This window comes from Podarcis filfolensis (assembly GCF_964270895.1).
Source record: "Podarcis filfolensis genome assembly, chromosome: 12".
NCBI lineage: Eukaryota > Metazoa > Chordata > Lepidosauria > Squamata > Lacertidae > Podarcis > Podarcis filfolensis.
The window spans coordinates 27574142-27588507 of NC_139614.1; the positions used below are offsets into that span (position 1 = coordinate 27574142).

At 40.6% G+C, this 14366-nt stretch overlaps 1 protein-coding gene and 1 long non-coding RNA gene across 8 annotated transcripts in view; one reads left to right on the forward strand and one right to left on the reverse strand.

Annotated features, from left to right (window-relative positions):
• DGKB (diacylglycerol kinase beta) overlaps window positions 1–5784 on the forward strand; it is a 248765-nt gene extending 242981 nt beyond the window's left edge. For all 6 annotated transcript variants that reach the window (XM_083578600.1, XM_083578602.1, XM_083578599.1 and 3 more), the window contains one exon: window positions 3917–5784. In XM_083578600.1, coding sequence (XP_083434726.1) covers window positions 3917–4024 — 108 coding nt within the window. In that variant the 3' untranslated portion in view covers window positions 4025–5784. The remainder of the gene's footprint in view (window positions 1–3916) is intronic.
• The window catches only part of LOC310745880, an 85499-nt gene that overhangs the window by 38526 nt on the left and 32607 nt on the right, over window positions 1–14366 (reverse strand). The window lies entirely within an intron of this gene.

Sequence of the window (14366 nt, forward strand, 5' to 3'; positions counted from 1 at the left end):
GTGCCTGCCATAGCATCTGAATCAGGAGAGGCTGTGAAAGCTCTGGAAGGGTATCTGAGCACAGTGATGGATTGGATGAAGGTCAGTAACTGGTACTTGAATCCTGGAGAGATGGAGGATCTTGGGGGGGGGGGCTCCTATGCTCAGGCGATCAGCAAGTTGATTTGTATAGCTCAACTACCATATTTTTCTCTCTATAACACTCACATTTCTTCTCCTAAAAAGTGAGGGGAAATGTCTGTGCGTGTTATTGAGCAAATGTGTGGTCCCTGGAGCCGACTGGCCCGAGTGCAGAGGCAAAAATCAGGCAAAAATCAGATCACGCGGAGGAGGGAAACTGTAGAGAGGAAGCTGCTGCTTTCCTGCATTCTGCCTCGGGGTCTTACTGCCCACCCTCTTCTGTTTTCGGTTGCTGTGTTTGCTCAAACGCAACAAAGAGCAGGGAAATCCCCTGCCCTCCTGGCAAGCAGAGGGGAAAGGAAAGGATTGCGTCCTTCCTTCTAATTCCTTCCTAGTCACACTGCCTCCTTCCTGTTAAACCCCTCTCCTGCATTGTTAGCCAGCTGCACACCTCTCTCGTGCTCTTTGTCCCTTCTGTGTTTTTCCTTCCCTCCCCACTTAAAACATGGTTACAAAGCAAAGATCCACATGGATCCTCAGGATCTTTGCATTGGGTCACCCCGAATTCACCATCAGATCACATAGCATGTCCATGGCTACAGCCCGCACCAAAAAAATCACACACCCACTGTTGCCTGGGGCCACAATGGTGCAAAAACGTGGTTACAAAGCACAGATCCACATGGATTCTCAGGATTTTTGCATTGGGCTACCCCAAACTCACAGTCAAATCACATGTCTGTGGCCACAGCATGAAGCACAAAAATGATACATCCACTGTTTCATTCAGAATTTTTTTTCTTGTTTCTCCTCTAAAAACTATGTGCGTGTTATGGTCAGGTACGTGTTATAGAGCAAAAAATGCGGTAATTAGGTACACAAATCATACACTCGTTGAATGTAATGTGTGGACGCTCCTGCTTTGAAATGTGTTGCATAAAAGGCTTCTATTTTAGACTGTACTGGTAAGAACTGTTGACTTTCCTTAGAGTTTCTTGTTGCTATATAGACAGGTAATCCATTTCCAGTTTAAGGGTGTTACAAATCTCTTAATAGCTCACAACTTGGAACAACAGCCTAGAAGTTTCATTCTTGGTATGGGAAGAATTATTAATATACCTAGTAGTTTTGATACACTAAGGTTCCAGAAGCTGGTGGTGTCAGTTTCTAATACCAAATTCATCATGTGCTGTACCTTGGTGGCTGCTTTCTGCTTGGTATATTGTGAGGAAATATGTAGCCACTAATACTCTAAAGGGTGCCTAATTGGGTGAATTTGCAGGAATTACAAATGAATGTTGCCTGAAGCCTTTTTTTATTTTAGCGATTCTGGTAGAGTTATGCACACAATTTCACATATGTTACCATAGGGAAGAGTAAGCTAGGATTCTAGAAGAGTTAAATAAAACCCACTTATCCTGTTGAATTTTTTACATTTCTGTCTCTTTTGATTGTAAAGTAAATTTCCACCCCAAGAAGCGGGCTGTTCCCTATTTTAATGAGCCTGTCCTCTCAGTATACTCCCCCACCACCACCACACACACATTACTATTAGTGAATGACAAGTGAAGGATATTCATTTTAGCTTGAAAATGTCAGGTATGCACTTTAAGAGATATATTTTTTGCCAGTTTTAATGAGGCGGTGTTTCTTTTTGAAAGAAATACTCATTTGTGATGTGGATACTGTGCAGATGACAACTGATATTTAATAAGTGATGGTTCTTGTATTAGTCGTAGTTCACTAAAGAAAATGTCCCAGATAGCTTTTGAAAAACTGTTAGCGTCACTAGCCCAAAGGCAAGATGTGACCTTTTTATTACATAATGAGAATCATTTATTATCTTACAATGTATCTTAAAGTCACAGACAAAATGCCACTTTGATAATTGCTTTCAATTAGCTTTGAGCATAGCATACATTCATAAAATGTCTTCTCTAATTTAGACTTGAATTAGAGAAAATTGGAGACATAATCTACGTTAAGGTTGTCTCATTTAAGGTGATTTCTAGTTTTATATCAAAGAAATCAAAATGAGTAGCTATAAAGCAGTCTTTCATGGTGTTTTAAACAGGCCTTTCAATATTTGATTTGATTTTACTATCAATTAATTAACAAATTAGAATGCTACTCCATCATTTTTGACCTTTTTAGTAAGTTGGCTTTTGACTTTAATTCCTAATGGTTATTTTGAAATTCAGCATTGAAGTTCACGTTAAGAGCAATGAACAATGCGATTAGGAGAAGTATAAATAAGGCATGCTACTGTAATCAAGTGTCTTATTTTTAATTCGTGATGTGTACAAAAAAATCATTATCAGTCTGATCTAGCAGCAGAGCAAAGCACAGTAGATATGGCTTCTGCTCATAGAGCTGCCATACAGCGGGTGGCAGAAACCGCAGGCTGTGGAGGGAATTATCTCCTATATCCAGCAGTAGGTAGGATAAAATATGGGCCCGTTACCCTAGTCAGTGTAGCCATGAACACAGCAGCAGGTATGTAGCCTTCTGCAGCATTTAAATTTCCTTGGGTCAAAACCCCCGGTCCCTTATATCCCTGTCTGATCCCTGATATCTTCGGGAAAATCACTGCTAGCATTCCCCATTGGCTTTGATGCACAGCTTGTGTCTACCAAAAGCCAAGTGTTCAGTATTGTGGACCAAATTTATGGAACTCCCTTCAGCTGTGGCCAGATGTGCCCAATCCCTGTTGAACTTCTGGGGCCTACTGAAGACATTTATAATTTTAGTTGGTTGACTGGTATTCTGTGCTGCTTTCCATTCAAATGAATCCCAAATCGGCTTGCAAACAATAAATAAGAATAGCATAATGGAACCCCAACAAGTGCAGCATATATCATGTGATGTAAATGAAGAAATCATCAGTAAAGCAACTGTGATCTATAAAACACTATTAACAAACAAACAACTAAAAAAAGATGCTGAACATCACAGTTATGAGTCGTATTCTACGATTAATGAATCAGCATAGCGTTTATAATCTACAAAACAATATTAACAAAATAGCAACTAAAAATAAGTTAACACTATTAAGTACATACATACTCTTCCCCAACTCAAATGGCTCAGAATCTTTCACTCTAACCAGTTCATCAAAATACACATAAACATCTATTACATAGTAGGATTGTGATCTGATAGAAATACCTACAACATAGCTATACTTACTTATGGTTTTTTTTAATTATTATTTTTATTTTCATTGTATTGAGTTTCTTGTACACCACTTAAAGACCTTAGTAATTAAGTATTAAATGGATAAATAGTATTTAATACTATTTTTTTATAAAAAAAACTGTCAATCAGATCAATAATCAGTTACAACTGTGCAGATAAATATATTTCAGGTATATATATATATATATATATATATATATATATATATTCTTAAAAAAGGAAAATGGTTTTTTACAACACCTTATGATGTTAATTTGTATAATTAGAATTATGTCTGATAACTGAGATTCTGCCCAACCATGAGTGTGATTTTTTTTCATACACCGATAATTGCCTAGGCAATGGTCTCAAAATTCATTCATTCATTCACCTCCCCTATTTTTTTAACATAGCATTGTTCAATTGCTTCTTTTAAAGTAACAAACATTATTTGTGAACTAGAATGTATAATAGAACTAGATTGTGAGCAAGAATAAGAACAAGAAATTATAATAAAATTGCTGTTGGATGTGTAACTAATAAGGAAACTTAACCATTTTTTGTGATCTATTGCTATCACATCTTTTGATTAGGTAATAATTCTTTTCTCTCTCACCAGATAAAAATCACCCACAAGAACCAAGCTCCAATACTGATGGGACCACCTCCCAAAACTGGCCTCTTCTCTTCCATCATTAAGAGAACAAGGAACTGCAGCAAAGAATAAGCTTCTTTTAGTTAAATCCTTACAAAATCAAATTAGCAGGGATTTGGAATATGTACGCTGGAAACCTTTCAAGGGTTTTAAAATGTTCTCTACTGCATAATCATGGAATCTGGAATAACAGTTTCTGTGACTGAGCTAATGTAAAACGATGCTATTAGAATAATTTATTGCCACAGTTTTGTAGGCATTTTGCATGAAGAAAGCTAATGTTTACATAAAGTGATAAAGCATATTTTTGTTGCATGCATTGCCATTACTAATTTGCAGGATAAATATGCTGTGGGACGGGGGGGGGGGGGGAGAGAATGCAACACTGTTGGAAATGTGATTTTTCCCAGGATGTGAACCTCAGATTGGTCTTTCAGATGGCATATTTAACCCATTGGACTACTCCGGCATCTTCTGAAGAAAGTGCCATGAGGCTTATTGCAGCCTTGGTTGGCTTCCTTTCCTGATTAATGCTGAGGAATAACAAACGTTCATCCTAGTATTTGCCCGGCCGTCCCTCTTAAATCTCACCCATTGAATTCAGTGCAGATCTGATCATTTAAAACCTGGCACATGATCTATCTTGTTCTCTTAGACTTAACACAGAACAGGAAGCAACCAGCCTCATGTCCAGTTTTCGGAGGGCCCTTGAGCGAGGCAGACACCCTGCAGGGGGGGGTCCCCTCTCTCAGAAAGGACACAGGTTTGAGCTTTTCAGGTCTGTGTCTGAGCACTCTTCTCTGCCGATATCCACAAGCAACCCCACTTTGCCTGTTGAATTGGAACAAACTGCAATCGGCAGGAATACCCAAATTGCCATTTGCTCCGATTCAGCTGTAAAGAGTGGGTTTTTCTAGGGAAAGAAAGAAAAAAGTGCTTGGACGTAGACCAGGAAAGTGCAGACCATTGCCTAGAAAGCGCAGGGCAAAAGGTAAGCAGGGATAAGTCCATAGGCGGAGCGTATGCCCGCGCCCCCAAGGGGGGGCGCAGAGGGTGCCCTCCCAGGCGCAGGATAGGCACTCGGGTGCACAGAGCGGCGCATGCGCCCTGCAGCTGGGGGCGGCGCAAGCCACCCATGGGGGCGGAGGGAGACATCAATGGCGGACATTTGGTGCGCCGCTCGCCCACGACTTCCATGCCTCCCTCAGCTGTCAAAACGAAGGGGGAAGGGGGGAATGCGGCACAGCTCCCCCTTCTCCCGACGCCTCAGGGTAGGCTTTGGAGTCATGGGTGGGTGGCGTGCCAAATTTCACCCCCCTCAGCGAAGACACCTGGGACGGTCCACCCCTGCCGCACCTGCCTGAGGCTCCTTCATCAATGCAGCAAGTCCAGGAAGCTGTTGCCACTGGGGCTTCTGCTGGGCTATGGGCCCTGTGTAAATGCCCACTGATGCTCCCCCCCCCCCAATTTTTTAATTAATTTTCCAATACGTTTTTAAACAAACAAACAAATACACAAACAAGCATAAATCTCAGCCTATTTAAACCAATCTTTGTAACATTGTTAAGTGACTTCCCCATATCCCCCTGGTTGAATTTCAATATATATCATTTTAACAGTTTCCCAGAACTAATGTTCTTATAAAATTAACTTAATCACTTAACATCTTTCTTTCTTCCAAATTTGGCATTAAACATATTAATTAATCACATCACATATTTAAATCCTAAGCCTATCTGATATTTGCAAGCTTTCCAATTAAATGCCCACTGATGCTGGTCCATGGAAACAAGTCCTCGCAGTACCCAGAGGGAGGCCTTCCCCACCCCCCACCCCAAAAATAAGCACATTACATAATAGGCTGTTTCGTTCCACATGATCAAACTTCAAAATATTTCCATCGCAAATGCGGGCCCACACTATAGTGTTAGAATAAAAGAAGCATTGCTAACATACATCTGAGCTGGAAAACCATTACACATAATACAAGACGAAACCCTGGGTTTGTCGCTGAGCATTGACTCAACATGGAGACTCAGCCAATCCTGTCTCACCGACAGGTGTTATTTGTACGACACATTTGTCTGTTTGCCACATCCATACTTTAATATTTTAAGTGTACATCTAAACATATAAGAGCATATCTGGGAAAGAAATGCAGTGGTTGAAACCAAGCCAAAAATTACTCCACATTAAATCTTCGTAATATATCAAACTTCCGAGCAGTCTTGCATATTAGCCTATGAAGCAGTAGGTGTGCCACATCATAACCAAGCCACATGCATGATAAACTACATTTCCACCAAAGATTTAGCAAAGCGAGGTTTCAAGAAAAATTGGCTGATGCAAAAGTAAGCATTTGGGATAAAAACCCTCTTTTGAAAGCTTTTGATCACTTTGGCAGTGCCTGTACCAAGAAAGGGGACTGAAATTCACTAATTACAATTAATTCTTACTAAGTATTTATTTATTTATTGTGTTTATAAAAATAGTCCATGAATCAACTGGTCACCCCAATCAGATGGGCTCATGTGTGTGTCCATTGACCTTGGGGAGGTTTCGTGTCTTGTATTTCCGAATGCTCATGTGAACAAATGGGGAGCAAGTTTAGAAGCTGCCTCTAAGGGTCCTGTTACTGCATGCGCAGCAGAGACACTGGATTGGAAGACTCAGAGTTATGGCCATCATAATTGTGTCACTGGCTTGTTTCCTTTATAATTGCAAAACAACTGATGATATTGCTGCCTTTTTTGTGTTCTCGATTCCAAGAATTTCTGCTGTGATGATTTTGTGCTCAGTACCTTATTTCCCACCCATGGCCCCCTGGAAAATGTATTAACAGCTTGGAAAACTGCAAAGCAGCTTGTTTTGTGCAATATAAGTGCCGCTGTCTTATGGTCAAGGCCAGGCCAGCCAACAATTTCTATGTTATGTATAAACTTATACATCTATAGCAAACTGCTTTTGGGGAAAGCCACTGTGATTTTCAACCCATTCCCCTTTTAGTTTGAGTTTCATCCTTGCATGCTTTGCTTTCAGGCATTCTACCAAGAAGAGCAACTTGCTTGAAATGCATGATTTATTAATGCCCTCGCACCTTCTAATCTATCTCATACTTTGCTAATGATTTATCAAATCTCTTTTCCTATTGATTCGTTCATCCTTATGAAATGCAAACAACATGAAATCTTTCTGTTGTGCACGGTATTGTGCATGGATGTAAGTACATTAGGTACAGTTTGAGTACATTATAGGATTTGGTAGATTTCGTCTGTGTGTAATTGAAGAACACAGAAGCAGTATATTGCTGGCAAAGACAACGTACAGTACGTGAAAAATACTCTTAATGTTCAATAAATGTTAGCAAACTAATGCCACTTAACATAACATTCAGCATTAGGCTAAGAAATGATATTATTATTATTATTATTATTATTATTATTATTAAAATTTGTATACCGCCCTTCATCCAAAGATCCCAGGGTGGTTCACAATAGATATGTCTGTCTCCAAACCTAAGGCTGTACAGTTCAACATGTATGGGTCCAGTGATGTTAACTATAGTGTCAGAATTATAATTCTCTTGTAAGCTACAAACAAATGTACACCTATATCTGATGCAATGGCTACTTCAGATATCCATGACTCAAAGGCAAATCCATCTTGCACATACTGTATCACATGACATGTTCATTGATTTTATGAAATTATGGCTATAGGTAATAAATATTTTCACATTATGAGTACAGTTTTCTACAAGTGATATTCACCTTCTTTGTAACCACACTTTTTTCTTTAACAGCCCCAGCTCCTTGATGTAACTGTGTGATAATCTTACAGGCATAGTTTCTCCGAAAACTAAAATCTAAGCATAATTTTAGTGGTGTGAGATCTGCTTCCCTATGGTTTCTCCTCATGCTGCTCTGGTATCTTGCACATGAAATTACTACACTGAGCTAGTCCTTTGCCCCGCACCTATTGTCCTTGAACAATGGTCTTGAAGGAAAGTCCTGCTCAGGTTATTGCTTTCTGCACAGACTTCTTGAGCAGCAGACTTCTTGAGGAAAGCACAAGAAGTATCACACTTGCCACAGTGGGTGAATGTGGGGCATAGACTACAGGACGCAAGAAAGGGAAATTGCTGCTTAATTGTGGTACAAATATTTGTCGGTAGCTAGCTGTTTCAACAGATCCCTGACAGAAGACTCTGCGGTGCAAGGATCAGTCAATTTCAGTATTATCCATTTATTATTTTTCCAATCTTAAATTAAGTTCTCCACATTTCTGCATGAATTTTTCTCCTAGAAATTCATCGGCATTTAATGTCAATTTTTCCCAATAGGCACATTTATGTACGCTGTTTTGACTAAGGTACACAATTTCCCCAGCAATTTTCCTAATATGATGCATATTTATATTTTGTTTTTACTAATATATTCATGTTTATGCACACTTTCCCTTAATATATGCATTTTTGTAAACATTGGTTGGAGAATCTTGTTGCAAAATTTGGGTGAGCACAAATTTGGGTGGATGGTTGTGTTTTGGTTCTCCTATTGTTTCAGAAAGTGCGAATTTGATAGATTCATCTTTAGGTGTGAACCAAATCCAATTTCTCCCTCATCCCTAACCCTCCCTTGGTAGATACTACACCAAGGCTTGTTAGGAAATATGTCCAAATATAAGATTAAGTCATTTGCTGTGTTGTGTGGGAGAGTTATCTAGAAAAGAAAGCAGTGTGTTGCAGAGGTTCTGTGGACAAACAAACCCAGTGATTGTGTTTCCAGGGCAAACCTGTTTAAAGGGCTCTTTGGCCTGTGCTGAGGGATTAGTTGAATGAATCACAGAGGTCTGTACTGCTGCACCCTTGATGGAGCTGGGTGGGGTGAGGGATAGTTAGAATGCAAGCATCTCTGAGTAGCAGTGGATCAACTTAGATCTAGGTTGAAGGTATTCATAGGTTAGTCCTTAGCCTGTAAGTCCAGGGTGAGGAACCCATGGCCTCCAATTCCCATCAACCCCAGCCAATTCCCATCAACTCTAGTACGACCAGTCATAAGGGTGATGGGAGTTGTCATTCAGCAATACCCATCACTAAGCAAAGAAAAACACCATGGATTGTTGTGCAATGAAGATGAATATATTTGTTATTTACTCTTCTAATTTGGGCTATGTACACCTGGGAATAAGGCACTGAGCACAGTGCGACTTCTTTCTGAGTTAACATGGTGAAGATTCCGTTGTAAACCTAGCCTGGGGACAAACTTCTGAAACTGGGACATAGAGGCAGGTGGTGTTATTTAGAACCATTTGGTTGCTTCAGACATTTTATGAATCTGGGCTTCAGCTAGTAAGTAAAAAAGCCAAAAATCATCACACAGGGCTGGCGCTAGTGGAGAAAGTCGAGCTTCCAGAAAGTAAATCATCCTCCTATTTTATTAGGAATGGTGTGTTTCTAAAACTCTGGTGGTGTTTTCTAAAACCACACCTTGCTGAAAAATAGTTGTGGGTGGGCAGCTTCCACCTTCTAAGAAAAAGACAGTGTTCATGTCAATTGCCACTGCCTCTTTTTCAAAAATGCCCAATGCTATGGACTTGAATCCTTCCTTCCCTTTTCTTCAGTGAATCTCCTCGCATCTCCAAGACTCTTCCAGCATGGAGCCATTTCACATGTTTCCTAGCTATGATTCAGAGTTTGCTGAAGAAGCACCTTGGGACGGCTTGCAAAGAGTGAGTCATACGAAAGAGTAAGCAGTCACTGCAGCGTTTTGGTATTTACAGAAAAAACAACACCTGTGTTGATGATAGACTAGCACAATTCAATATTTACCGAGTGCTGCTTTCAAATAAACACAGAGTGTCATTCACAGAGATTGCCAGCCCCAGGGACTGAGATCAGAATGTAGACTAGCTAGCGTGCCTTTAGCTGCCTAAGAGTTCGCGCCGGTGTTCTGCTGCACATAGGCATGGGCCAACAGAGCAAACTCAAGCTTATATCACTACGTTCACACAATCATACGCTGCTCAGGAGTTGCGGAAAGTGGCATTTCTCTCTTGTGTAGCAACAAATGGGGTGCAGCTGCTATAGTCTCGCCTTTTGACTTGCATGTTTTAAAATATACGCAGCACAAGCCACTACTGCCCTTGGGCTTATTTCAGACCTGAAGCAGGTTACTCCACATTTGGTGCTAGGTAGCACTTATATAGATGGCTTCAATTGTACATACAATATTAACAGATAAGAGCATTCTTTTCTCACAGTTAGTCTGGTAAGAAATTGAATGCTTGAGTTTAGTCTGTCATTCTTGTTGCCCATCTCTTTATTTGCACAGTACCATCATGATGCTTTGCACTAGCCTTACCCAACTTGATGCCCTCCAGGTTTTGCTCTACTACAACTCCAGTCAGACTCAGCCAGCATGGCCAGTGGTCAGGAATCATGGGGGTTCAAAATATCTCTAGGTTGGAGAAGGCTGGTTTACAAAGTTGAAAACAGTTATACCTCCCTAACTTGAGAAAACAGTGATCAGCAGATGCATGAAAGAGAGAGAGAGAGCGAGAGAGAGCGCAGATTATTCAGTGAGGGCTGGAACAGATGTGGTTTAGAATATCCATTATTATATCTTCCAACATCTTTTTTTTTTTTTCGTTATCTGGAAGCAAAACTGGAGGTAATTTGGTTTTGGTCTGAGATGCATGGAGGGTTAACTACCAACTGCCAATTCCCTAATGCAAATCAATCCCGCTAGACACTGCTGATATGTTGTTTCTATGCTAGCCAGGATGGCTTTGAACTATCTCCCAATATCTGAAGCATTATGCCTGTGAATATCAGTCAGTTGTCAATCACAAGTAGGGGGAGCCCTGTTGCACTCAGATTCCCCTTGCAAGCTTTCTATGGATTGACCACTGTGAAACCAGGATGCTGGATTTTCCAGCAGGAAAATTTTAAAATGGTCAGGCACTATTATTTATTTACTTTTCATTTATTTAGCACATTTATCACCTCCCATGCATAAAAAGGCCCCGGCGCAGATTACATCACAATAAAAAAAATCAAAATATAGTTATGCAGTTAAACCAGCAACCAATGAATAAAATTATCTGCAGGAAATAAGCAACTATTAACACCCCCTATCCAAAAAAGCCTGGGTAAAAAGATATACCTTTGCAGTTTTCCCCCCTGGCATAATACGATCACAGATCTCCCCCGTAATGTGCTGTTTGGCCCTGAACTTACTATAAATGCCATTCATGTCCATGTAAGCTATTTACAGTTTTAGAAACCAAGATGGAACCGAAGCACTAGGGGTGTTGTATTGCTGTTGTTTTAGTAGGAACGTGGATGTGAACACTTGAAAGGGTACTAGTGTAAAAAGGGGACTGGACAAATGCTCTAAGAATAAGAGGAAGTTAGGAAGAATGAGATGGGAGACCTTGGAAGTGAATTAAGGTAATGTGTTGAGAGAGCGCGGTGGTCTGCACTAGGGATATAGGGACAGATGAAAGGTAGAAGATAAGCGTTCGGCAAGGCCATGAAGAAGATACAGACCATATGTTTACATTGGAAGTGAATTAAGATGTTGGCAAAATTTGTACTTCCTTAGCCTGAATGTGAGGGGTTTTTTTGGGGGGGGGGGTATAATGTTTATGCAACAGAAAAGGTGAATATTGGGACCTCCAAATCTTGGATTAAATTGTGATCTGAAGAATAATTCTTATCCAAGCCGCCTCCCAACCAGTAATTCCCCAACCCTCCTTCCCTACAAACCATGGGTAGGCAAACTAAGGTCCAGGGGCTGGATCCGGCCCAATCGCCTTCTAAATCTGGCCCGCGGATGGTCTGGGAATCAGTGTGTTTTTACATGAGTAGAATGTGTCCTTTTATTTAAAATGCATCTCTGGGTTATTTGTGAGACATAAGAATTCATTCATTTCCCCCCAAAAAATATAGTCCGGCCCCCCCACAAGGTCTGAGGGACAGTGGACCGGCCCCCTGCTGAAAAAGTTTGCTGACCCCTGGACTAGATTAACCCTGAGACTAAATATCAAATGGTCCAAACCATTCATTCCGTAATCTCCCACGTGCTGTACCTGGCTGGTTTGGCTGCTGGTGACAAGCATCTGTGAGGAAAAGAAAGACAGAAGTCTCTCCCTCTCCATTTAGGACCCCATGCCAAGGCACATGGACCCCATGGTGCTTTAGGAAAACTACATTTCCCAGGGGTGACCAGAACCTTGGTTCTCTTGGCACACCGTTCTGCAGCATATCAGGCACCAAGTGGAAGAGGTAGAGAGAGACCTCCCCTCTTTGCTGTTTACTGCAGCAGCCAGGTAAAGGGGGCTTGGGAGATCAGGATGGGGTGGTGTTTGAGGTCTCTGGGAGATTTTGGCCAGGCCTAATTGCTCACACATCTGAACTGGGGAGCAACAGCTTGTTTCCTGGCCAATCCAGTGCAAGCCATGCATAGCTCAGCCACTTGTATCAGCAGGATAGAGAGTATTGTCAATGCAGTCAGTAAGAAAACAATTCTTCTGGCCATGAAATAGTAATATACAATGTACCAGGGATACCCAACATGGTGACCTCCAGATATTGTTGAACTACAATTCCCATCAGTCCCCTCCAGCATTGCCAGTGGACAAGGATGATGGGAGCTGTAGTTCAATAACATCCAGAGGGCACCACATTGACTAAAGCTTTAGGGCAGAAAACTGTTTTCTTATATAGGGTTGCCATACGTCCAGAAAATTCTGGGACATATCCGTAACACTGCAGTTGGCAGCAGTGTCCTGGCAGAAATTGGGCAAATATCTGGGGGGTGGGGGGAATCTGGACGTATGGCAGCCCATGTCAGCAGTGCTGTTTTTGTCTATTTTCCATAAAATAGTTCAAAAAAGCCCAACAACTTTGGCCAAAAATAAAAAAAAATCTGGAGGGCAAAAAAGAGAAAAAAGCTCTGTCCCAATTTTCACTGTTTGAATTATGGCAACCCTATCTGATATTTGTTTCAGACGGCTGCTTGAGCTGAATGTATGGTATCAGGCGAACTGCACAAAAGCAAACAAACAAAAACCCTGAACTATGTTGTCCTTAAGAAAACAAATGTCAATCACCACCACCGACATCAGCCATTGCCTATGTAACCCTCCTCCAGTAACTACTAAAATTGTAACTTCATTAATCACCTAACAAAAATAATCTCATCAGCGACGACATACTACAATAACAGTTCCTTGCATTTCTAGTATTGTGAAGCAATCATGCAATGCAGAAAATAAATACAACCACCTACGGTAGAGGTATATATACTGAATTTAATAGGAAAAATATGTACAATTTAAGAACATGCTATCTATGCAAACTGAACAGATTTTGAAATGATGTAGAGTAATGAAGAACTGATGAATAAATCCAAAATATGAGAAATTTATTTTTTATCCAGACAGAATCTGGCAGTGTTTCTGTTGCTTTCTGAGCAGTATTTACAGTAGGGATATCAAGGAGAGGAAAGACTTGAGAGGCTAAAACTGCTATCCTGTACCAACTTACCTGGAAGTAAATCACCTTGGACTCACTTCTGAGTTAATATTCAGAGAACTGCACTGTAAATACCCCCTTGGATTTTTGAAATTGGAAGGTATACATCAAATCTTTTGATATGCGTTAAACAAAGTGTTGCATTTCCCTTTATATTATTATTATTATTATTATTATTATTATTATTATTATTATTATTATTATTATTATATTTGTATGCTGCCCCTCTGACTGGGTTGCCCCAGCCACTCTGAGTGGCCCCCAACAGAATATAAAAAACCACGATAAAACATCAAACATTAAAAACTTCCCTTATAATAGGCAGGGTAGTTGATGTTGTTGTACCACTAAACTCATAATCCCTGACCATTGGCCATGCTGACTGTGTCTGATGGGCACCACACTATGATAAGCAACAGAGAAATATACCACCACAGATCTTTCCGGCCTTATATTTACCGATGAGAAAGTAAAACTACTGCAAGACATAGTTTTGTTCTATCTGCTAACAAGTTTGCGGCTTGCAAAAGGTGCGGACTGTTTGTCATTGTAAAGAGACCTACAGCATCCCTTGGCACAATGACTCTTCGGCGAAAAACAAAACCAGGCACCTGCTGGTAGCTTCCTGTTAGTCTGAACATTGAAACATCTGTTCCGTAGTCAGTGAATACCTCACACTTGCATTCAGCTCCTCTACTTAAAGGCAAAGAGAGCATACCAAAGGCTAAATCCTTCACCACATTTAAATGATGCATCCTTTAATCGCCACTTGGTGGAGTCTGTACCCCCACACCCCTGGAGCGAAGGCACAGTAAATGGTTTGAACCATAAGGCCATAACTTTATTAATGTACATATCTGATCCAGATCGTTA